The sequence below is a fragment of the Poecilia reticulata genome, chromosome 22 (assembly GCF_904066995.2).
Source record: "Poecilia reticulata chromosome 22, P_reticulata-male-v2, whole genome shotgun sequence".
Classification (NCBI taxonomy): Eukaryota; Metazoa; Chordata; class Actinopteri; order Cyprinodontiformes; family Poeciliidae; genus Poecilia; species Poecilia reticulata.
In genome coordinates, this window is record NC_088851.1 from 20,545,176 (window position 1) to 20,572,350 (window position 27,175).

Below are 27,175 nucleotides of genomic sequence, written 5' to 3' on the forward strand. Positions count from 1 at the left end.
AGTCCTGATAGAGAGAACTGAGACTAATCAGAGTGATCGCTGGTAAAGGTGGGTCCACCTGGAGCTGGATCATGAAATGGATGCTTGACATTTCTCTGTATCACATCCCAATCTGTAAAAAAAAACCAGCTATGATTTAAATATGGGAATCATTCTTTACCACATCTGAGTAAAGGCAATGCTAAGATTTATTTTCCCATTGTTGCATTTACCAATTACACCACAAGGAAAGATAACATCTAAATAGAGTTTCATTTGGTTCCCAAAAGGGAAAAAGAGAGGTAATTAAATCTGACTCGGATCAATTGAATTCTTTAAAATTCACTCCACCGCAAACAGGAAAATGCATGAATAGGAGGGGCTGTGGAAGTTGGTGAAGGATGACGAGGTGAGCGCTGAGGCAGTAATTATCAACCTCCCACCACAATTGAACTAATTTACCACATTTTTCTGCATGCGTCACTCAACCTTTGCATCCCAAGCTAGCCTGCATCATGTCACCGTTTGTGCATTTAAACGCGCTTGCCTGAACCACAAGTTCATTGAAAGTGAAGACGGGGCTGCAGGACGATGACATGCAGATAATGTCTGGAGTGTCGACGCCTGTCATCGCTCTCTGACCGCCAGCTACAGACGACGCCTCTGATGCATGGCACAGATGTCTCAGTGGGGACAGAATAATGAGGGGACGATAAAGTGGGGCTATGCTGTGATGACAGTTTACACTGATATGACCAGAAAATGGTCACTCTTGAAAAGAAAAAACGAGGTAGAGGAGTTTGTCTGAATTGTTCCAATTTCAGATAAACAGCCTTGGAAGAAGAGTACTAGTAATATTATAAACAGTAGAAGAGCTGGGGATTAAGCTTATTAATTCTGGTACAAATAGGTACAAACTCTTAACCAGTTTTTTGAAAATATGATTTTTATTATATCATATGGCATTCAGGAGAGATCACATGTGTGCAGTATCATCTACGTTATGAGCATTATGTGCATAACTGCCAGAGTATAAGTGTGTAGTAGTTCTATAAATAACTCACTGATATACTATACTGATATATTGCCAATTTACAAGGAAAATATACAAGTAACAGCTTCCTCTCTCATGACATCTAGGAGGCCATTTGTTGCCAAACCATGTAGAGCTCCATGCTGAAATATAGATAAACTATGTGTTTTATTCTGCTGACATAATATGTAATTGAACACATATGCAACCCTCTAAAAGCTTGTATATATCTGATACACTTTAAATTATTTCATGAAGCAGCTTTTTTTTGGTACTTTGTGCTTCTTTTTTTACTTTGTGAAAAAGAAGAAAGAAAAAAAACTAACAGAAGAAACTAACAAATAAGGTAGGAATGATTGGTAACATACCACCAGTGGCTAAAACACTTAAGCTGAGATTTGCTTCTGAACTTCCTATGAGTGCTAAATTAAATGGGACATTGCATTGTCTTCAATAGGTCTAGGAGACACTTGATCACTAATCACACATTGTAAATGACTCAAATTAGCAAAAGATAGACTAAAAAATTATACTCTAGAGATTCTTTAAAGCATAATTTGAGATTTATCCATTATGAGAAAAACATCAAAAAGCGTTTCTGATGTCTTTTTGGGAATTAAGATGGGCATTACATAATGACGATGTTTTAATCTTTAATTATTTATTATTATTATTATTATGATTATTATTATTATTATTATTATTATTATTATTATTATTATTATTATTACCTTATTTATCTTTAATCTTAATTTCAATTGTGGAGATAGACACAAAGTTGAAGATATGATTCACATCTCTAGGAAAGGACGTTTAACTCTTCAGAAAGCAGATGTTTTAAAAATAAAAGTAAATTGTTAAAACTTTACGCTATTTGTAAAAAAATATATATATTTTTAGTTTTATTGTAAGCTATGATTACTGTTACACCTGTAATAATGTCAAATGTGAGGACACAAAATCTGAGCTTTACATTTGCACGTATCCATCAGATCGTTTTTCCTGCCCTCGGTTTTACTGGCATTTTCTTTCTCTGTCTGCATTCTGACTTTTTTTTTTAATTTATGACATACAGATCTAAAATTCAGATTATATTTTCTGTATACCTTTAAATTTTCATTTGACTTGAACTGGTTTGCTCATTAAAATTTATCTAATTGCTGATCAGTTCAAATAAACCACTATTGTCTAGACCCACTTAATTATGCGTGGCCCCCAGGACAGGTGCCTATCTCCCACAGTCGCTGCGTACAGATTAGCCACTATGGATAAAGAATTGATGTGCATGTAACTGAATGTTCTAATTTTGAGATTCTGATTTATTCAGATTTGATGTGCTACTCACGATATGTTATTCCTTAGACTACAGACAAAATAATATTTCTGATATGTACTGCAAAAATGTATTTTCTGGGAGCATCGGTGAATGTAAATCTGTAGAGTTTGCATCACAGACACTGATGCCTTTTCCCACAACCTGCAGAGAACCACCAGTGGAGGTTTAGTTTGTTTTTTGCACAGTAAAACCTGCAGATATGAGTCAGTAAAAGGACGCCTTCAGCTTGATGTGGTGCCAGCAGGGAGATGCATGTGTGAAGCTTTGGAAAATGTCCCAGGCTTGGCTGGTTCCAGTTCTCATGTTCACGCTGTATTACCTCACCAAGCGTGACCTACTCCCACGGTAGAGCCGAGGCCAAAATGACACAGATTTCCACCATCCACACACAGCAAAGAGCAAGGAGACGGCACACAAGGAGGGCAGAGGGCGCCCATGTGTGTATCAGTGTGAAAAAAAACACGAGAAGCAGATTTCTCAATGCAGAACTGGAGTAATGGACAGCACAGGTTCCTGAGGTAAACACTATATAGCAGAAACTGTGTGAAGAGTTTCAAGGAATGAGTTCAAGAACATTGTGTTGTTACTGAGAGATTGGAGCAAGAGAAGGGTAGATGAATTAGAGATCTGTCTACACTGTTGCAATAAAAAAAAGAAGCACTCTAACAAGTATGATCAAGCCTGAAAGAATAAGATTCCAAATACACGTGATTGAAATTAGCTTCCTCTGTTGGATAACTGAGCTATACCTTGGAAACAAGGTGAGTAGCTTGTTCATTTTATTAGAATGCAATGGATCCCTGCCTTTTTGTGGCTCAGTATAATTATAATAATAATAATTCACGTATTTGCACATTTTTCTGTCACGTAGCTGAAGTTATTTGTATATAACTTTGGAAGCGGAAATAAATAGCCGCTATGCTACTTGGCAGGCTATTGGCTGGCATTCGCAAAGCAACCAACTCATGAGTTGCATTTATTTTCCGTGATGCTGATTGTCTGTACTCACCAGAGCAGAAATAAAAAAAAGACTGTCAATGTTAGCTTCTGCAGTAGAGCCAAGATGATTTTCACTGGGGATAAAAATTACACTACATTTGATGGCTGAAGTATAAAAATAGCCAGTGAGGGGTCATAAGAAGTCTCAAGTACTCACAGATTTTAACTATTCAAGGAGGGTTTACCAGAAATTGTGAAAGGTAAAGTGTACGGTAAAAATATTCTGTGACAAAAGACTTTTTTTCATTATTTTTATTATATTTGGACTTTTGACAGCCATCTTGTGAATTTACCATTGAACGGTTTGAATAAATCACAGAAAATGCTGTCTATTTTAGAGGGGAATTTGCATAACTTTGCAACAAACTGTGATCTGAAGCGACTTTGTGTTAGCCTCTGGAAAAATAAGCCTTCACAGCTTTTGTGGCATCAAAGCCAGCTGATGAGCATTCAGCATGAAACATAATGGACTTCTCTTATCGGGATATAAATGTTAAAAGCTTAGTGGGCCCAGCACACAGCCCTCAGGTATATCTTATTTCCTCATAACAGCACAAATGTTTTGCAGTCGACTCTCTCTGTGGGACTTTGCATTAATTTTAAAGGCTGAGGGGAATGTTTAGTAGACTGAATTATGCTGACGGGAATTACATAAAATGGATCTGAGAGGGAGATCAATCAGTGATAGGCATTTACCTCTTCTGCGTGGATGTGGTGTTTATATCCGCTTAGCTTTCCTCAGCATCTGATAGCACCGACGCTTTAATTTGCCGAGCCGGAACGTTCAGGTCACCTTCAGCGCTGAAACACTGGAGTTTTTTCTTCATCTGAGATAATTCCTCTCTGGGGTCGAATGCTTCTGATAGCAGCCAGTCAGAGTTACATGGCAACAATAGATCATTTCTCTCCTCAAAATGTCCACCATTTCTCTGTCACAACTTTAGGACTGCGGCAGTTATGGTCGGCTAAAGGCAATCGAACGATCACCACAGCTCATTGGGAGCTCAGCCATGTGGAACAAAGCAAAAGCTGAAGAAGATAAGGCAGGCCCATTCTGACTGTCAAACACAGAGCAAAGAAGAAAATGTATGCAAAGCTAACTTTTGGTGCCATGCCATCGACTCACATTGCACTGAACAGGAGCCACAGAGCAAGCGGGGAAAAAAATGTTCCCTTTTCACACCAGGCTCATTTAGTGATTTCTATTCAAGAAAATGTAGTAGCAGCGATAATCACAGAAAGTTCAAATTAGCGTTCTACAAATGACTGTTACATCATTCTTCACCGCTTTTTCATCAAGCCACCCAAAAAAGATTAAAAAAGCAACCTTAAAATCCTCAAAAAGATCTGTTCAAATTCACTTCAGCTTCACATTCATTACAGGTCTTTTATGTAACTACATAAAAGTGTAAGAACCATTTGGCATAATCCAAAAGTCTTTTGACAATCTGAAAGACTCAATCCATTAGAAAAACATGAATATATAAATAAAATAAGCAATCAAAGGACAAAGGCAGCACGCTTTACAGCGATATAAAAGTGCAGCTGTGACAGATGCTGCAGGTTGTTAGCATACATTGCTAAAAGGTGATTTGAGTGAGTTTGGTTTAAAGAAAAAAGTTTGAGACCGGTAAAGCTGTCTCCTGTGAAGCTCGTCTAACATCCCGTCTATTTATTTAGGCCTCATTCAGAGGTCTAATTCAGGTTGGCATCATTAACAGTGATGATATCTGGGGAATAATCAGGATTTGTATCTCTGTCAAAGCAGGAGTGCTCTGGAGCAAGCAGGTGTGTGTTAATATAATGCCAATAAGGAAATACACCTGCAAACATCTTTGAGAAGGAACAGTTGCCAAATCTCAATCTGGCAAATGTTAGGATATAAATCTATATTTCATGACGTTTAATATATAAAGACATAATTCTCAAGTGGAAAACATGTTTGCTGCAAATGTTGTAAAGAAAAATCACAAAGTATCTGTTCAGAGAAATATCAAACTACCTAAAACTCATCAGAATAAACTGGTCTCAGCCTGCATGTTAAATGTTCATCTCCATGGCAACACTAAATACATGTCTGGCTTGGAATGGCTGAAGGACAAAGCCTCTTCTATATGAAAAGCACAATCTAGGATTGCAAAGTTGCATCAATGTAAAGCAAAAGATAGAAGCTTCATCTGCTGGTCCATCATTGACCGGTTGAATCAGGATTCATTGTGCTTCATTCCTTATGTTCTCTAAAATTAAAACCACATTCCAGTATTTGTCTTTACACAGATATACAGATAAAAACATGTCTTGGCATGTTTCATCAACCATACCGGCAATTCACCATGACTTTAAAGTTCAAACATCATGTCATACATTTCACAGTTACAGGTTTCAAGGTCATGAGGTCATGAGGTCATGAGCTGCAAAATGAATTTCCATTTCCAAAGTCAAAATCAAAATATCAAAACATAACCATCTTTCAAGTGCGAATACAGGTCAAGAATGCAGACCAAGGTTATATAACAAACATAAAACATGGGCTCCTCTTGAGTCTCTTGCTCAAAAATGTGTTCCTGTGGTGAAGATTTACAAGGCGATTTGTAAAGTGAGAAAAAGGAAATCAGAAGAAACATTGTTCAAATGGTAATTATCTTGAAACCCAAACAGATCAGCACCATACCACTGAACATGGATGCCTAATTCAGTTATTAAACGAGGGGGCAAAGTGAGTTAGGGGAGATTAACTAACACAAACCATGAAAAAATATGACAAAAAATAAAAAATAAATAATTTTCCACCACCACTCTTAAAATAGTGGGAGAAGTTAATCAACTTTCTCACTTGCTCAGGTTCCAGGGATTCTTTGGTTAAAGTATCCCACTCACACAAAAATTGTTGGTGTACAGTGATGTTTTGAACAATGCTCCTGCAAAACTCTTTATTGTCATGATGCAAAATACTAAATAAAGTTGTATATTACCTAAAATATATTACAAAAAATGAAGGACGCTTTATTTTTTTTTCTCAAAGTGGACCAAAGAAGGTAAACCAGAGTAAAAAGCAGGAATGAAACATGGCCAAAAGAAAACAGTAAAACAAGTCAAGTGAATACAAGAGATATATCAAACATGAAAATAAAAATGAGAAGCAGAATGTTGACTTGGAAAAGATGAATGATGTGGTCTAAATGAAATGTCATTCCCAGTAATGGGGAAAAAAGAACCCATGCCAGAAAGCAGGTCACTAAAATAGCAAAAGATGTATTTAAGCAGTGTTGCCTGAAGCACAGTCGCTTGACAGAACTGTTAGCATTAACTTTCAGGAATCAAAATAAATGGAAGCAGGGCAGAAGGGGCGGAAAGGGAGAAAAAGAATAATGCTTTGGGTTTGTGTGCAGCCCGGCTGGGATCGGCACAGTAAAATAGATGCATTCATGCAATCAGGAAAGCAGACACCTTTCCAAACACTCGAGCGTATTTTTCTTTTGTTTCGCATTTGTGACTTCATTAAATTATATAGCAGCCATAAGCAGTTTGTGAGATCTCAGCTTTATTATTTAGTACAACAAAACTGGGAGCAGTTTGTCGTCTTCAGTCGTCACATCAGTAAATTCAGCACCACGGATCAGACGGAGCCTTTGAAACATGCACAATGTACACACAGCCCCTGGCACAAATCAATAGGAGGAGGATGAAATGCACTTCCATTTAATTAAGATAACCAGCACACTCCCTCATAATCTCTCCTCCTCTTCCTCCTCCTCCATCTTTCTCTCCCTCCTAGGCTGCTGCCCGTGTCAATCCCCTCAGGGGGGTGAGCTATGTTGTCGCTCGGAATCTGGATTTAATCGTTTTTCAGATCACCGCCATGTTTTTTTTTCCCTTAAGATTGCTACCAACGCCCCACCCCCCGCCTGAAACGTTGTCTAGGGAGCGCTCTGCTGCTGAAATATGTTTGCTCCAGGGCAATTTGACTATTGGGGTTGACATCTTTGACCAAATAGGTTACAATCACAACCTTGTGGGCCAGCAGAGCAACGCTGCAGAGCACTGGAGTGTTTGTAATAACCAGCAACTGGAAAAGGCTAAGGCACAAAGAAGAGAAAAGCAAGAGTCAAGGACTTAGTGCTCCACTGTAGTGCTATGGCCAGAAATGAGTTCCACTAAACCAAGATTTTAAATCTTGTTGTTTCTGTAACATTTTACCATAAACACTCTGATATTGAATGAGGATTATTTGTGAATAACAAATATGCCTCCAGACGCCACCGTACTGCTGCTCTTATTTGGGATGTACCACAAAGGGTATACACAACAACTTTACAAAAATAGACGTGCAGAAACAGAACACGCCCTCGCCAGACTGGATCTGTGTTTTTATTTCAGTGGAAGAAACTATTTGTGTGGACAGAAATAGTGAGCACAATGTGTTTTTCCAAGTCTGGGACCGTGGTGGCTTTGTTTCAAGCAAAGGAGTACAACAGGCCATATACACTTGAAATTTAGACAAATTGAAATATTTCAGAATACACAAATCCATTTCTTGTCTATCCACAAAAACAGCAATGAATCAGTCTTGAACTGATTCATTGTGAATAAAAATGGGCCTGTGGAGAGCTCACATTTTGCTCCGTCACTCACCCAAGTCCACCTGGGCAACTCTGCAATCATATGCAGCTCAAACTGGGTGTAATCACCACATACCAAAACAGAACTCAAATAAAAACGTTCAGAGTGTAGCAGGTTGTGACTTCCAAACGGCTGGAGGATTGCTGCATCGATCGGCTGCTGCATCAAGTCCGTCCGCTGGCATTTCAACGCTTTACAACAGAATGTGCTTATGCTGTTGTTAATCTCAGGGGGAGTCAGGAGCATTTGTAACATGGGGAGACACATTGGTTAGGGCAGGAGCGGCTAACGCGCTTCTCACAAGACTATCTCTGTTTCTCAAAATCATCTATTTTGAGAATTAGCAAATTCCACATCCGTTTGACTTCTTTCCAGCACAGATGCTTACGCACGACTGCAGTTTAATCATTTATAATGCAGTTGAAGTAACTTTCAGTTAAATATTGTGACGTTAGTGGTTAGTTTAGACTGAATTAGTGTTGCACAAAAAACAAAAAGAGGTTCCATGTGATCACAAACGGACTTTAAAGAATCCACCTTCCAATTGCAAGGCAACCACTGAGCCACAGTTGCCAGATTAATCAAAAGCACTCCACCTGTATCCAAGTTTGGTCTATGTTCAATCATTCAGAGTGGAATCTGCCCGAGGTGAAGTCTAAAAGCATAATTTGACTTTATGCACTAATACTAGTGAGTTGTCAGTCCTGCCATGTTGACATCTGAGTGTGTTTGAGACAATTCCCAGCACTCATCATCTCCCGATTGTCAGCCTCCTCAAGGTTACCACGAACACACCCCTCTATGGTGCAATCAAGCCTGATTAGCTGATTAGCATACTACTTGATGATCTTTTGCTGCACACTCCTACCTGCTCACTTTGCACACATGTAGACACAACACCCACACATGCTACAAATATGAGGGCAAATGTTGATACATTAATTAGAAGGCTTTTATTACACAGAATTGAGCAGATTTTATTTCATTGAAAGATCAGCCTAATTTTTAAGACGTTTCAGTGGGTAGGTGTTGAGGTTAGCAGGTTTAGGGTTAGAATATAAGAGAATGAGCCAAAGAAAGAATTGGGAGTGGTGGAGCCTGAGAACCGCAGCTGGATTCTTCTACATGTCATTTAACCTTCGGTGCTTACAGCCCCACTATGACTATTCACTGCCACCGCAAACAGCCACTGATATAATAAAAACATCAACAAAGACCCTATAAAACCATCAACAGAGTTTTTTTTATAAAATTGTGTGAGCGAACACTCTCTAAGTAACTAAAACAATGATGTATGCATTGCAAGACATACATTCCCATGTTCTTCCTAAAAATATGTTCCATATAATGTATAAAAATCTAACCAACCTAGGATCTTAATGTTTCCCCAATGATCAATGGTATTTAAAATTTCTACTTATTGCTGATCAGATCAAAACACAATTTTGCCATAATTTATTAAATTTTTGTGTCACGGGAAATTGAGTGGCTTCAAGACTCAATATGTCGGTTTTCAAGGTAGTAGTGGTTGTAGTACTATTGAGTGTTTTTTGTTTTTTTTTCTATTCTGGTGTCATAGCGTAGTGTTCTCCATTTTGTCTGAGTCTGTTGTTCTTGTTCTCACTGCTGTTTCTTGGCAAACCGGCTGTGCCAGCAAACACTCTGCGCAGTGTGGTGTCACGGAGCAGCTCGCCAAGACGGGTCAAAGTCACATGACCATGTGTGACTGTCTTTCAGTTTCTAGAGGTCTTCCATATTTAATTCAAACATTTCCATAAATATGGCTTCTTCCATACAGACATCCATTGTTATTTGGCACCAACAGCAGAATACTTGGTGACACAATAAAGAAGTTAGAATTTATAGAAAAATTAACTTTATGTTTGGAAATTATTCCAACCATTCAGAGGTCGGATCTTAAACCACTGTCCAGTTGCAGATTTTAGTATGTCGCTTCGGTTCTGCCCAGTAAACCTGTCCACCTTCCCCCTCTTCAACATCGGTGCTGGGTGACCCCAGTCTGGCTCATTTATCAGCACTCAGTCAAGCGCATAGATCCCAACTGTCCAAGTATTCTTGGACCCCAGTAAGCCACCCAGTCATGATCTCTTTAATAAACGGGTTCACTGAATTCTGCTACTGGGAGATAACTGTCTTAATTGCTGTTTTAAACACATGATCCTTTTTACTTTAATAGTTTGTCATCCTTCCATATTTCTCAGATCCTTTTTCAGGCAAAGGACCAGATTTAGTCAATCCTTATTCAAGCATTTTCACGGTGAGTGTCACAGTGCCCTTCCTGGATCAATTTCTGAAAACCTATTAAGTTTGTCTGTTAGTATTTGGGTATTCTCAGCCATTAAATGACAGAAATGCATTATTAATCTGCAGATCACCACTAACTGCAACAAAAGCAAATCACCTTGGACTCTTCTAGTTGGAAGATAAATCTATTTTATTTTAGAGGTGAGGTAAGGCACTGAATTCACAATTTTAATATGGTTATGATGCTTTTTCAAGCTGTCCCTAGTTTGATGATAAACATGCTGTACACATTTCAAGAAAAATTGCAAAGATCTAGCTACTAAATCATCTTCACATCACTGTGTTTCTGTTAGATTCCCATGAACACTCATGCAGATGGTGTGCTTAAACCAGAGGGAGGCGATAAGACGGCGAGACTCAACTGAGAACGGAGCTAATCAAACTGAGAAGAGACAAAACTGTAACTGATTAAAGAAACTGCTGCAGGTGAAAGAGAGGCAAAGAAAGGATGAGCTAGTTAAGGCGGGAATGAGGAGGGAAAATAGAGAAGACGCAGCAGGGGATGAGAGACACTGCCAGATAAGGGGAAATGAACATTTCAAAAAACAAAAAAAGAATCAAAGAGAAATCTAAAAGTTAATATAGAGAACTTAGTTTGAGCTCATAACAGTAAATTATGACCCTTCTGAAGCAGAGGCTGTTTCTTATCTCATTTTTCCTCTGCCACTAGTACGATGCCATGCAAACAGAGCTAGAATGGAGCCTCCCGTGTGCCGAACAGGCGACAACAGGGATCCTGCGTGTGTGCAATACCTAATAATGGCAACCATCTCGCTGAGGGATTAGACAGCAACAAGGACATATAAGAGCGGAGGTGAGGGAGGGGAGTGGAAATCTCTGGGAGCAGAAATCTTCAGAAGCGAGCACCGGGCTTATGTACGGGGGAAGCCATTTTGGGTGCACAACTAATCACGCGCCGACAGGAAAGAGGTCTAAATGCGTTACAAACACAAGTCACCAGCCTTTGTCCTTTCTAAAACAAAGTCTGCATTTTCCACATTATCCAATACAATGATTTTCATGCAAAAAAGACAAAGGATTGCATCTTTAATATCACCAGATAAGGCATGGAAACATAATGACAAGCCAATCATCTAACAATTCTTCAAGCCATTATCCAATTTGGATTCAGTTATATCTTAAAATTCCATTTTTCATCTTCAGACATTCAGATTTTTTGACAAATTGAGCATTTTTTTTATTTTCTATAAATTTTCAAAGAATGTCTGGACATCAATTAAGATTTTCAAAAAAAAAAAAAGTTGTAGACTTGGATAGCTTGCCATTTCTACAGAGCTAGCTTCAGTTTTTACCTAATTAACCCAAACAAAGATTTCCTCTTATGGAAGTCTTTAATGTCCTTGGTTCAAAGGGTTTAACTCTAAAGTTAAAACCAACTAATCTTTACCGTGAAGCACTGCTGCCAGCTTTTTCCTACTCACTCTCCTGTGCATTATAAAATATTTTATCTAACCTCCTTTAGAACATAATAGTTTGCATGTATTTTAACAATTCCAATGTTTTTAGTGACATTTCCTGAATGCATGTAATCACACAAAAGCATCACTGCAGACCACTATGTATTTACTGAAGTGAAATGTGAATAAAAGCAGGTTTATCTGCAGATTGAGACGGGGGGCAATTCCATTTCTAAGGCTCCAAGCCTTAAATGCACACTATAATGGGAATAAAAGTCTAAAACCTCCAAATATTTCCTGGAAAATTACTAATTAACTACTAACTTCTCTTTTGTAGTTTTTATCGCTCCTGTTTACATGATGTCATAAAAACATAGAAATGCATATCCAGTCATAGAAATGCCTCAAGTAAGCAAGATATTCTGTCAGACAAGTTTCTGATAGAAACAAACCATGAGCATCTCACACATCCTGCAGGACACAGCTGCTGAGTGGACACTTTGGTTTGCAGAAAGCAAAGCTGGAGAGGGTTTTTCTGAAAACCGATCTGCTGTGCGGCCTTCCTGCACACACTTAAAGCCTTTTAACAAATCATGAAACACACTCAAACACACACAGAACACACAAAGCAAGTCTCTTTTCTCCCCCTTTCATTTGCTGCTGGCTTAATTACTCACTTAATACAAGCACCCTCAGTGAGAAAGCATTACAGAACACAGACAAGTAAACACATTAAAACATCTAACACGTTCCACTCAAACACTCACAGAGCAATCGCCGCTTTTCATACTGGTGGAAAAGGAAAGATTTTGAAAAGGCTGTACCTTTGCTTTTAGCTAGAAGAGCAGCAGCAGCAGCAGGAGGAGGAACAGAGTCCACAGCCGAGACGGGCAAGGCAGGGAGGAAGAAGAGGACGGAGTGTAAGTTCATGAGGGTTAATCAGTGAGCAGAGCATCTCTCAAACATTTAAAACATGCAAACACAGCAGGCAATAAGGAATCCTGGAACAAGCTATTACAGCTTGAATGAAAGCATTTGAAAAATATAGTTCTGTACAACTTGGACAGCACAGAATCAACACATGCAGGCACTCTGTTCTGCAATTACGTTTAAATGACATTTACCGTCCATCTTTTGTCAACTTTAAAAAATAATAATAATAATAATAAATAAAAGACAAAAAAACAATAAAAAATGTTCTAATATTTTGTTTTATTACAAGCTGGAATTAAAATGACACTTCAGTGGGAGTTTCTAAATGTCCCTCAGTGATATAATGAAACTAACACTTTTTGGGATCTTCCTTTTAGTCAGCAACCCAAGGCTTTCTTTGCTACTTTTGAACTTGACATATACCCTGTAGGCAGACCTCAACCTCTCCGTTTGGCTTGGTCAAGCCGTAAGAGACCAGGGGCCCAACAAAGCATTCACAGCTGTAGAGCAAACGGGTCTATTGGTTTACCATGAGGAGCACTGAGCTAGATTAAAGGTTAGCTAGTCTGGAACCTATAAGTTATTTCTAATATAATATTTTCATATCATTTCTAATATGATATTTTCATATCATATTAGAAATAACTTAACTGTAAAAATGCTCACTATTTGTGAGCATTTTTACAGATTTTTCAAATGGATCTTGCTGCAGGGAGAATTTTCCCCACTTGTCGTCAGATGCCTACGATTTACGAATAAAGTCATGTTCTGCCTGAAGGATCTCAGATTTGTGACTCACCTTCTGCACTTATTGTCTCTTCGTACAGAAGGATGCACTTTCATAGACAGCACTCACCTCACCAAAACATGCAGTTCCACACCAGAATTAAACACAAAGAATATTTTATGGAGAAGAAGTAAAGAAGGCGTACCTTGTTCTGCCATCATGTGTGCGAGGCCTTCAGAGGAAGAGAAAAGGAAATGAAAGAGAGACAGAGAACACTCTGATTCAATACTCTGCGGTATTGGGACGAAACATGCTTTCAGAAGGGAAAGCATGACGTCCGAACACAATCACTTTCCAAAGCTTCCTGTGTCTGAGCAGGAGGCTTCCTGGGAAAAATTCACACTTTTAAAGAATACTTCAACTGGGAAATCAGAACCAGAACTGACCTGGTAAACCAACTGGTACCTCATATATCTGTAGGGTTTTAGTTTTGGGAGCAAAAACAAGTTTTGAACATTGTTATTGTCTTTGAGATAGAAAATAACTAATATATCATCATACAGCTACAGCTGTTTCTAAAATATAGATGAAGATTATTATCTAGACCTGTACTTGTTTGTCTTCAGGGTGAAAGGTATGTTTCTTAGTTTGAAACTACAGTGACAATGGCAAAGCCTTCTAGAGTCATTAGTACCATTCTGCTTTTGTTCTTGGTTCTTCAGATTTGTTGCGGCTTTACATTGTTTTAAACCCTGGAAAATAATGTCTCAAATCATAAAAAGCCACAGATTACCATGGCATTCAAGATCATGGATGGATGGAAAACTTTGATTGCAACTGCACACAAACATAATTTTGGGTTTAAAAACTACAGAATAAAGAAGCAGCATTTTTCCACAGTAATAACGTGGTAGCACTGAACAACAGAACTGGGACTGGTCTTCAATTTATTTATTTTTATTTTCCAGGAAAGGCTTTGGAACATTTTTAGAAAATAATTTTACAAAAAGCTTTAAAACGTAAGGGATTTAAAAGAAAATGATGTCTATTTTGGGCCAGAAGTTGCTGTTTGATGATGTATCTTTTAATGACAAAAACATTTAAAAACTAGATTTTTTTTTAAATTCCAAAGGAATGAACTGACTTCTCATGAAAACTAAATATCTCTGCAGTCACATTTCCCCTTTTAAGACTGTGATGTAGCTATGAACCCTTAAGCCAAATATCTGTGTTTAAATATTCTTTCTGATTGTTCGTTTCAGGTCCCATTTCAACTCACCTGGTATGGTCTTCCTGACCCCTGCAATGAAAGGAGACAGAGAGAAGAAGCAAAGAAACCAGCATTAGAAACACACTTTGCACTTGCATGATGAATGTCATGCAACTTTTAAAACACTTTACAGTCAATGCAAATGGATGGCAGTTTGCACAATCATTTGCATCTGCTACACAGTCCAGCTTCTCAACCGGAGAGAAAGAAGCAACATTTGATTTATGACATTTGGATAGAAGAAAAAGAAAATGACCCACTGCTGCCAGATTACTCAACTAAAGAAATTATGCATTCATTATAAAGGAAATGTTCCCAGCAAAAGGTTTGATAAAAAGCCATGCACAGTTCAGATGCTGTTGAATTTTCTGTTTTTGAATTTTCTGTTTTTGAACCCAAGAAGATATCAACATTAAATGTTTTATATCAAACATTGAACTTTGGGTGCATGATTAATTGTTATTTAAGCCCAAAGATAGCTTTAAATCACACTGTGTGGACAATTTTGATCACAAAATTGAGTTTTGCTTTGGCTACAGAAGAGTTTCTATTTTATTGAGCTCCTGAGAAGCAACGTAGCTGCAGAATAAAATGAACAGTAATCGACTTGAGATGCATTAAATGTTCAGAGCATGAGCTAATTGGGCATGTTATGGTGTTAATATGTGAACACAAGCAGATGGTGGTTGATTTGGTATGCATTAGATATTAATTCAGTTTCAACTGAGCAGCTCCAACATGGACGAGGTCCAGTCACTTTGGGGAAAAGACATTTGTGATGGAAAACCTACTATTTTTGTTATTTTTATTTTATAAACATATCTCTGTTTGAGATTTACATTTATTGAACACCACACACAAATGTTTCAGAAATAGCCAAGATAATAAACAGAATAATATTGGGATTGCTTTTTGGACATTTTCTCTTTGCTCAAGTGAAAAACCTGAAAACATTTCAGCTCATCTCACATTTTACGTCTTTGTACTGAATGAACCCCAGGCATGCAATGCTTTGAGTTTCAGGTAAAAACAAAAGGTCCTGATTTACACCAAGACAACATTTACTGACCACACTATCAAGCTTTACTGAGTGATGCTTATCTTTAAAATCAGCATTAAAATTATGGACCAACTGTGGACACTACCCAAATTTTCAGAAGACAATCTGAGAAAATTGCATAAAACTTCATTCTGGCTTGAGGTCCTTGCTGAGATTGATGAAAAAACTCCATGCTGTTACTCTACGCTGCCAAATGAAGGAGAGACAACAGAATGACAGTCAACTGAACAGTCACAAATCACGAGTGTGTGTTAGAGAGGATGCACAGATTACACCACAAGAGATTAAAAGTTTGGAAAATGGTACATGTAAAATAAAATTTAAGCTTTTTAACACTTGCTCTTCTTATCTCATGATTTTTCTGGCAATCCGAGATTTAAATTTATGTAATGCAAATCTTGTCATTTTCTCTATAGCAGGGTCTTTCGCTACGACCCAGCACTCGGGCGGATTGTGTCTCTGTGATGAACAGCTGGATTCAGTCCCCTCTCTTTGCTGCCCTGTCATTTTCTTCTCCATCTTGACCTACTTCCTCCGACAATTTCCTCCCCCTGCATTGTGCCGCTTTGTAGCATCAGATTTTGGTGAGACAGCAAGTGAGATAAAGATAGTGACGCCATAAATATTTAATGAAGGTAAGAGCCCGGAGAGCAGTCAAATAGTCGCAGGTATTTCTAACTCGTGCCTCCAGCTGCACACTGAGAAATGCCTCCTGATTAATTTCACGCAGATCATCTCGCCGCGTCTTAGACAAACTTATTTATTCATCAATGGACATATAATCCAAGTGAATGTGCTTGATTCTCTTTTACCTCTACACCCAAAAGGTGAGGTGAGGATATGTGGGGATTAGAGCTCAGAGTGGATTACCTAAAGGATGATTCATGATGGAATTCAGAAACTGGGGAAGCATAATTATTCAAGAGGTATTTCACCACTGCCGGATTATTAACAATGACATCTGCAGATAAATATACCAATTACTGTGAATGCTCATCACCGTCCCGAGGCTTCAGGATCTCTGATTTCACCAGCAGCCATGTTTCATGTTGATATGAACATATGGACAGCTGGAGGAACAGCAAGGAAGGCCTGCTGAAGCCATCTGGTGTCAATGGGTGTGAAACTGGACAGTTTCAGAGGACAGTTGAGACGGTGAACACTGTAAGTGTTTCACCTTCAGCTTAAACAGTCAGCAATCTGATACCCGTTATTGTGTTTAACTGGCCACAGAAACATTTTGCTGATCAGAGTGGTGTACGGTCGATTAACGCCGATTTAAAGAAGACATACTGTGAACACCACTCTTTATCAGGGGGTTTGTTAAAGACAATCAGTGCCCTAACAGCATTGTGAAGACCAAGGAAGAGAGCAGACGGTTCATGGAGAAAGTTCTGGAGAAGTAAGTTTGAAGCAGCTTTGTATGATGAAACAGCAATGCAAGTTTTGACTGTATCAGAGAACTCTGTTCAATCCATCACTTGAAAAGAGTATGGCACAGCTGCAAACCATGTGTGGCTTGTGTAATAATTAAATATGAAGGGAGCATCTCCCTATCAAATTTGGAAGATATTTGTTTGGACCGCCCACACTTACATTACTTCACCTAGTGCAGTTCTTGTTGTTTTGCAAAACAATTAATTCAACATACCGCAAACTCTCCAGGTTTTCCTGGTCACCAACAACAACACTCCAAAAGAAATAGCTACTCCAAGCATAAACTACAAAGGTAATCGCTAACAGCTGCTAAAAACAGGAAAAGATAATGGCAGTCGTATTGATATCTCATATTGTCTGGCTTGTGTCATGAGGCGACAGAATATTCTGTTTAGCTACGCTAGTCGCTCAATTAGAGTAACTGCAAAATATATAATTGAACTGCAGACGTGTGTAAAGCGTCGTTGCTGGAGAGAAGTTGATTATTTTTCAAAATAAAATTCTCCACAAACTACTGTTAAAAATGAGAACCTTAACAGACCAGTCAAGTCACCATGAGCCACACATGAGAAACAGAGAAGTCGCATGCAAATTTAGAGCCGCACATTAACTACCCCTGCTTTAGCTAATGTGCCAGACTAGCACACATGGGACGTGTCAGTCTGAGCTGTCAATGGCAGTCAGTGGGTTTCTGTTTCAATCCCCACTCCATCCATTTCTGCCCGCAAGACACTTCATGCTCTTTGCCTGCTGGTGGTGGTCAGAGGGCCCCGTGGTCCCGGTCCATAGCAGCCTCACCTCGGTCAGACTGTAACTGGGCAGCTACGTCAACTGTCCAGTAGCTTGTCACCATTAGCATGTGAATGTGTTCACAAATGGGTGAATGACTGAATATAGTGAGAAGAGCTTGGGGGCCCTCTGAATATGAGGAAGCGCTATACGACTACAGGCCATTTACCATTTTAAAAATGTTATTGAGGAAAATTTGTCTAAATTTAAATGTGAGCAGCAGCTCATGCCTGGAAACACACATGTGAAACACAGAGAGGAATTACTAAGGTAAACTTGCAATTAAGACCAAAGGCAGTTATAGAAACTAAATATCTTTCAACTTTATATTTTGGTCTCAATCTTTCAACCAACAATCTAAAGTAGCAATTTAGTAGTGACAAAATTCTCCTAAAAATTAGACCTTTAAAGCAGATTAATCTGATGGGCCATTTCCTTGTTACCATCACACTAGTTAAATATTTCTTACCTAAACTTCATGTAGTTATTTCAAACAGTAATATTCTTATAAATACTCATGCGCCACCTAGATGCAGAGGTCTTTTGAAGTGACATGACTTACACTGCCCACCATGTTTGTGCTGACTTATATCATCTGTTGTATAAAAATGAGTCAGTACCCCCATCATCACATCAGACAGACCTCCAGTCTTCTAAATCTGCCCAGGTCATCCATGATCGGTCTGGTGTGACAACAGGGCTTCATTTGTTGTGGTCTACTGCTTCTCATCATCCTGCAGTGCTTTCTGCTAACCCTGCCAACTCTGGCCTGTGTACAGTATTCTTTTTCTATGACTTTGATTTCCCTGAACTCAACATTTTACTACCTACGCCTTATAGCACACGAGAAATTTATATTTTTAATGTAAAACCGTCCATTAGCAAGGTAAAAGTATCTGAACTAAAAGAGGTAGTCTTCTACTCAAATCAACCCCAATCATCAGAGTTGATCTTAAAAGTATTGTCATACGGTGTGGGCATATTGATGCAGGTTCTGGTATTGCACAAAAGTGAAAATAATGAACTTTTATTATTAACTAATATTTTTTTTATTACAGTTTTGTTCAAATACATACTATATTTAGCCTCTGTCTTGTTTATTTTGACAGAAAACTATTAACTTGTCTTAATATGTTAACTTAAGTTTGTAAAACGTTTACTGAATTTCTTTTAGTTCAGCAAAGCTTTCTTGCTATTTTCAGATAGATCAGACTCAATAACTTGAGGTTGTCCTTGTATCTATGTCAGACCTATTTTGATTTTAAACAATCACTCATTCCAGGACCAGTATAGAAAATGGCAGAATAATCTAACACCCGTAACGCAAATTCTTAACAGAAAAATTTGGATTTATATACTTTTCAACAGCTACAAAGATGAATGGGAAACATCTCTGCATATCTTCATTATTGAAACTGCTGCAAGTTTATATGGAGACATTAAACAATGACAGTTTACTCAAAGAGTCCATTCTTTAAATTCTTAGTTTTTTCATAAGACCTTCAGACTACTTGCTGTATGTGTGTACAAACACAGGCATAAAAAAGACAAATACTCTATGAAGGGCATATACAATTTTGTAAAAGTAAAATCTTAAAAGTGTGAATAGACTTCTCTTGCTTGCATCCGTTATACTGAAAATCAGACGTAGAACCACTGTGCAAAACCAAGGAGGGATTATCTCGAGGGTATTTTGTCTCGTCTTCCATCTGCTTTATGAGTAGTAATAAACTGCAATGACTATTTTGGTCTAAAAAAGTTGTGAGCAGAGATTGATTATGTGGAGAAAAGTGAGACCTGCACAATGAAAGCATCTTTCTGTAACATATTCTGGTGAAAGATGTGATGGGCAATAGGAGGGTTGATGATTGTGGGCATCAGATTAACAATGCTGGCCAGAAAAGGGTAAAACATTATGTCTACATTTCGTCGAAATGAAAGCTGCCAGAATGTTAGCATTTTGCATAATGTATCAGTTTGTTACATCTCCAAACTACTCCACTCACTTCCTCCTTTTTCAGAAAATTAAACACCCACTATAAATCTCCACTGTAGACTAATTCGAGCGGCAGTCTTTGCCATTTCTATAGTTGCCCCGAGTGGAATTTGTGTTATGAATGGATGCCAGCTGCAAGGTCATCACACTTTTGTGGTGTTCTCAGCTGCTTTGTACTTGCTTGGCCATGGAAATGAGTAAAACCATCACCAACTACAAGCTGGAATGCAGTCAAAAAGGAAAGGCAGTAACAAAATAGAAGTTTTTCATTTAAGTTGCTAGAATCTTTAAATCTCTTGACTAATGCTCTGTGAAATGCCTAGGTAAATGAACCCTTCCTGAAGTAAGTTCATTTACCTAGGTCCTGAAGTAAGTCAGTACTTACTTCAGGACCGATTTTATAACGACTAGTTATAAAAGACCACTTTCACACTGCCTACTATATCACAGGTTGTCGCCAACACAGGGCTGTGACCATTTCCCCTGCTTTAAAAGTATCAATTTGGATGTCACAATCAAAATTGTTATCTGGGGTACCTCCAAACATCCTGAGGTATCCAAATAGAGAAATGGTGGTAGACACCATTCCCAGATTTGTTACTTCTTTCCAAAAAATTTGAACTGAGGCCTGAACATTCAGCCAGCTCTCTGAAATGGTATAGCAGGATTGATATCTTCGACATTTCAGAGACTGATTTGCTGCTTTGCCACATGCTATAACAAACTTTTACTGGAAACTACCTGAAAAAAATCCCTCATTCCACATAATCTTCAGTCTCTGGGCATTTATCATGTCTCAGGTAGGAACATGTATTTTTAACATTTGTAAAACTGTGTTTTGCTGACAATCAGTTATCCCACATTACCCCAACAACAGGCACCCCACCAATCTAACTCAGTCAGCCTCATTTAAGCTGTTATTTATCCCTTAACAATAACTAATCTAAATTCTCTCAGGGCTGCTTAGGTTCCCTGCTTCCTGTCACCTATCACCACCTCACAGGAGGCAGCCAGGCAGTCAGACGACGGAACGAGGGAGAGCCAGACATAAATCTGGAGCAGGAACAGGTTCCAACATGGAGACTGTAAATCAAGGTAGGGAAAAGCAGGCCATTATTGTACGAGGGTCAATGGTGCAGCCACTCTGAAGCGGTGCTGAGTCATGCATCATGTTCCAAGGCAGTGGAAAGAAGGTAGTTGTTTAGAGGGACAAAGTACTGAGAGAAAAGATGTGGAGCAATAGACGTAGGAGGGAAGATCCTACAGTCAAAGATGTGCGGAGTATTGTATTCTGTAGGGAAAAAGAAAATAAAAGACAATCCTAGGTGAAAATGGAAGTGCCATGTAGCTAAAGGGAAATAACAAAAACAAAAACTTATTTTTTTATTCAGTTAAATTTTCATTAACAACATTTGGTCAGCTCTGGAAACCAACAGCTGAATATTCATGTTTTCCAGAAGCACCTGAAGATTTGAATCACACTTCTTGCATTTGCATGCACTGCCCTCCCACTGCATTTCAGAGTCAAGGAGCCCTTTTACTCTGCCATAATGAGCCGTCATACTACGCTTATCAAATGTCAGGTGAAACCAGATGCTGTTCCACACGAGGCTATGAAGGTTATGCATTTAAATGTTCAGATTCATATAATAAACAGGCTATTTTGTCGTGTTCTTGTTCTTTTGTTGTTTTCTGAAGTTCTGAGATTTCCAGTCATTGAGTCAGAAAAAAATGTACATTATCAAACAATTATTAAGGTATATTCTTAAAAGTAAAATAAGAAAATATAAGAAGATGTACATTGTATTAAAAAAATAGCACATCTTTCGGGATATTTGAGAAAAACAAGACAATCAAAATGCTGTATTTTCAATAGTAATATATACAGTAAAACCATCAATTGTGGCAGCTTGCTGTTCTGGAGCATAAAGTTAATTCAGCCATCCTTAATGATGGTTTAATTTCATAATTCTATAATTTAAAGATTCCTATAAATGCAAAACAACCCAACAGCATCCAGTAACAAATTTGACCTTACAGTAACGACACCCCAGTGTCTATGCACAGATAAACTCCATGAACTCGAACTCAGACTCCATAGGCCCTGTTGCCACGCTAAATGTTAGAGTTTATTACAGAACAATTAAGGAATGAATGGGTATGGCTTTTTTTGACAGTTTATAAGAGAAAGCCTATAATCTCTAAAAAGCATGTGGCAGCACAGCTTACAACATTGCATCTAAATGAAGCACATGGCTTCTGGAATAATGCCCTTTGAACAGATACCAAATTAGAGACGTCTGGCCTTAAAGCACAGCAACATATATGGAGAAAACCAAACAGCACAAATGCCTCATGACTTGGGCGTGTTTGCAACCACAGGAGCCAGGAAGTCAAAGAGCAAAGCACAAACTCCTCTATAGACCAAAGTATTCCAAAGTCAAATCAGGTGAGATCTGTCCAGCCAGCAAAGCTTGGCTCAAATTAAGTCATCAAACAATCATCCAAAATGGATCGGCTGGAATAGATATCCCAATGTTGCCATGGCCTTGGCAAAGTACAGACCTAAACATGACGGAAATGTTGTGATGAGACCTTCACAAAGCCATCGGATGGAGCAAAGGGTGTATTTTAATTTCTCACTAATATTTACATTTTTGCCTCACACATGTGAGTATGTGTGTTTTTGTGGGTATGTGGTTCCGTTCAAATCAATTTTAAAGCTAGGAAGGCAAGATATATTTTTCTGAGATTTTGATACACTAATATCAAAAAATGGGTGTGATTTCTTTTGCTTGAGGCTTCTGTCAACTTAGTGTTGATCAATGTAAAAAAATATGCCTCTCTTTATGTTACACACATTAAAATACATCAAATTAAGAATATTTGACAAACACTTTTCCTCACAGGGCCAATAAATTGCTATACATGTAATCAGCTGACAAATGTAACAGGAAAAACCCCAATAAGACGGATTCAAAAAATATATTAATTTTTGAATTCCAGATTTGCTAGTAATATGTCTAGAATCTGAGGATTTGGAAACCACCCAAATGAGTTTAAATGTCTTATTTACATTAAGAGAAAGACTTCTCAATGAGAAACAAGGAAGGAAAAAAACAGTAGAACAAATGTATTCAAACAAATCACATCTGATCTGAACTAATTATGGAAAAACTTTCCCATCTAAGTACTATTGATTATCTTATAAGGCTTTAGATTATTGCGTCTCCTCAACAGCTGGAAGCCACTGATTTGGAAACTTGAAGAATGTGTATTGATTGTGAATAATTAAGTCCATGGATAGAGTTTTATTTTTACAGCGGATTAAGAAAAGGTGCCTGAATCTGTTTAATGTGGTGCCTGATTGCAATTTTACTGAATATTCTCAGCACCCGACTCATCCAGCGACAGGAAGTTTCAAAGTAAGGCAGATGAAAGTCTCTGGTATTTGGCCAGCGGGGAGGGGAAATGAGTAAAAGGCTTTGCTTTTAATAGAAATCAATTTTAGCTTGCCAGCTGCAGTGCAGAGCAAGTGAAACACGCAGAAATCTCTGCACAAAGGGATGTGATATAAAAACACCTGCCATCTCGTGATTGGGTGAAGAAAAACGGCTCAGGAGGTTTCATTCTCTCCAGAGGCGCCCTTATCACTGCCTGCAGGACCGATGCCATTAACCTGGGCCTCCCTGGCTAACTGTGCTTTGATTAGCTTTCTGATTTTACAGCACAGCTGATACAATGATACTGGGTGGAAGAGCAGAAACAGGCTACACAGAGAGAAAAAAAAAACCTAGTGATTGAAAAAAATGTTAACTTTAAAGACTTGTGTGCCAACAAGCCTAATCACTTGAACTGATACAAGGAACTTTTATATAAAGCTATAATTAAAATAGGTCTCATTGGTTCTTCAGAACAGGAAGCAACATATTATCATTATTTACCTTACTTTTTTCACCTTGGGTTGTCCCCACCAGAACAGTGCAAATTCATTATTTATGAGAACTGCAGACTCAATGCCACTTTCATAATTTTACTGTTTTACCAGTTTATTCTTACAACACCATTTAAATCCACTGAGTTCTGTTGCAAAGGTTTTGAGAAAAAAGGCCTCTGTTATAGCATTCCAAGAAACATTGACAAACCTGAGGGTAAAATCAATAACTTACAATAAAAGTTAAGATGTTTTATTAAAAAAAACACACACACACAAAGGTTTTCTAATTATTTATAGCTTATTATGTTTACTAAAAGCAGTTGTAAGGTCTGATTAATTATTTGGCAAAAATGAATCGAAGGGGAGCGTGTTTCACCACTGGAGCTTTGAGATGATACAGCAAAAAAAAGAGAAAAAACTGGAGTCTTTTCTTACCTTCATTGCAGAAGCGGCCCTTGTATTTCGTCTGGGAGCAGTCGCAGACCGGTTCTCCGTCTATCACCATGCACGTTCCACCGTTCTCACACGGGTTGACAGTGCACCAACCTTCTGACTCCAGGGGCACCTTAAGGCTTCCCAGGAACAGAGGCTGTGAGCTGCCAAACTTGAGGTCTGTAATTGTTCCCCTGAAGGGTTGCATGGTTCGCACCGTAGGCAGTGTAAGTGCACCGTTGCGGATATCCTGAGGTACTCCACCCAGGAACAAGTCGCTGACTATTTTCATGAACTGACGCTGAGGTTTCACCTCGTCGGCTTTGGCCTGGCCGTCCAGCACCAGTACCGTGCGCAGGTTATACCTGCTCAGCGTGGCGGCGTGCCAGCTGCCGTCGTCCACCCGCCTGTCGGAAACAACCGTGGTCTCAGCGCAGTCAATGCTGAAGCGCAGCTGCAGTCGACCCTCCACCACCCCCAGCTGCAGAAAGTCACAGTATCCCCCATCATCGAAGTACAGCAGCAGTGACTCTGAGGCCTCTGTCTTGAACTGAAAGCTGAGGTCACCGCGGGTGCTGGCGTCCCAGCGGAGGTAGCGTGCCCACTGGCCTGGAGTACCTAAAAATTCCAATCCCAAACAGGAGCTGAGGAATAACTGCAGTCTGATAGAAAAGCCTACAAGATCCATAGCTGCAAAGAGTTAATCCAAGAAAATGTCCAACAGAGAGTCAAAGGGATGGAAATCTTCTAGCTGAATTTCTGGAATCCACGTTTATCCACAATATGTGTTGAGATATATTCATATAGATATTTCTTATAAAAAATATGCTTTTAAAGGGAACAAGGGGATAGAAGGATAACAGTCGTTGGCGTTAACAGTCTTAAGAGTAAGAAATTGTCCAGACGCTGCAAGGCAGTGATCATGCAGAGGAATCCTTTTCTGATTTTTATGCTTTTTTAATCTTCAGAGCATTATTTCTGGTGTAAGGTCCGATCCAATATTCTTCTCTGGTTCTCAGGAAAAGTGGAATTTCCTCCATGTTTTTAGATGTGAAGTGGAGGTATGAGTGGATCCACGGTTTCATCACTGTTAGGAGAAAAAAAGAACAGTGGAAGATCAGCAAAGCATCATCAACATTTCATGTCATTAATATATTCAACATTTATCCTGAAGAAATCTCCCTAAGGCTTCTATTTATAAAGATTTCTGCATGGCCTCTTCCTGAAACAGGTCAGACAACTCAAAAAGTTGAAAGTCTTATTTCAGCTTTTTTCATTTAACACACGAGCAATTTCTTCCCACAATCTTCCCAATCTTGGAAAGCCTTTCAGAATCTCTAAAAGCAAGATTTAAATCCATCGTCCAATATCAAAGATTGCAGGAGGCAGCAGGTCGAGGAGGGAAATCCAGATATTGCATAGCACAGATAGTGACACTCTTCAGCTTCAGTTGGGAAATCCAGAGTTGTTCCCAGGCCAGAAGGGATATGCATAAATAGTCACTACACCAGTTTCTAGGTTAGTGAAAGAAAGATCTGGTTCAGCTCTTTCTTCACTACGACAGTGTCCAGTCCCATCTCGTAACACCATCCTACAATAACTCAACTCCTCCAACTGATCGTGACAGTGACACAAAAGGTGCAATTCTGCATTTCTCATTGAGAAAAACCATAAAAATCACACAAAAATAGTTACACTTGCATTTCTCTGAAAATACCTATATGCAGTCATTATAAGAAACTCAAACTAAAGAGACCTCTTCAGTTCCAGCTTTGCAAGAATTGTTGAAATACACACAGTTGAATACAGTATGAACAAAATTGAAAATGCAACTATGTAAAAAACAAGAGTCCATCAAAATACCAGCTTACTCAGGTAATCCCCAATATTTTATGACTTCTTTCAACTGAATGGTGCGCCTACTGTAAAGTCTTGCTATGAAGCTATGGAGCTCCAAATTTTCTCACTCCTCAACAAATTACATTAATCTACCAGGCATTTATTTCATGACCAAACAGATTACTACTGTTAAACCTCTGTTTCCATGTCAAGTTGAAGCCAGCACTCATTTCAAAACCAACAACCTCATTTTGCATAAAGAAGTAGAGCAGAGGAGCAGGGGAAAAGCTTTTAAACCTGCTGCAACAAACATAAAAAGGGAGTTTGATGCTTTACTCATCTAGTGAAAAATGTTGATTTGATGTCATCACTCGTGCCTGTGAAAGAGCCGCATTCTTCCTCCTCCAGAGGTTGTTTGGAGTTATCGGTCATCTGCTGGGTAAATTAGTCTCATTATTCTCATGGCACAGAATGATTATGACTCAGCCAGGCAGACTGCCTTTATCTGATGACCAGACTGCAGAGAAAGCTTTCTGCTGAATCCAGCTGAATAATAGGATTTGCAGGAAAAACACAACTGCATTCTGAAGCCGAACGGTATAAATGCTGCTTTACATGTTTCAGTATAAGTGCTAGAGATGATTAAGGTAAAACAATTTTCAGATAAATTTCTTTAAAATTTTCTGAAATGTTACTATGTATTTTTATTTTTGTAAAACCTGACTCATGCAAATCATAATATAAGTAGAGATGCTCCAATCAGTTTTTTTTTTTTTTTTTTTTGCTGCCGATAATACCGATGATCCATGAGGCCGATCTCTCCCGATCACCGATTACTCCCGTCGCCTGGAACGCCTGTTAATTTTTCGCTTTGGTATAAATGATACTATGTTATATGGCAAAATGAAAAAAATATCTGGCAATAAATCCACATAATTTAGACACAATATACATATTTTATTTTATTTTTTTAGCTACATGCTGCAGCTTTAAGCAGCCGTTCGGTGTGAGAGCGTAGCGGCGGTCCAAGAGCGAGAGCAGAACC

At 38.6% G+C, this 27,175-nt stretch overlaps 1 protein-coding gene across 10 annotated transcripts in view; it reads right to left on the bottom strand.

Annotated features, from left to right (window-relative positions):
• nrxn3a (neurexin 3a) overlaps positions 1-27,175 on the bottom strand; it is a 119,963-nt gene that overhangs the window by 81,366 nt on the left and 11,422 nt on the right. For 8 of the 10 annotated variants that reach the window (XR_014085882.1, XR_532656.3, XR_532655.3 and 5 more), the window contains exons 2-5: positions 24,295-25,378; positions 14,650-14,670; positions 13,576-13,602; positions 12,535-12,546 (exon numbers count right to left, since the gene is read on the bottom strand). Coding sequence is in view for 6 of the 10 variants with exons in the window: in XM_017302422.2 (XP_017157911.1) it covers positions 12,535-12,546; positions 13,576-13,602; positions 14,650-14,670; positions 24,295-24,979 (745 nt within the window). In the remaining 4 variants the exon portion in view is untranslated. The remainder of the gene's footprint in view (positions 1-12,534; positions 12,547-13,575; positions 13,603-14,649; positions 14,671-24,294; positions 25,379-27,175) is intronic. The other 2 variants (XR_014085883.1, XM_081603376.1) reach the window with 1 other exon arrangement.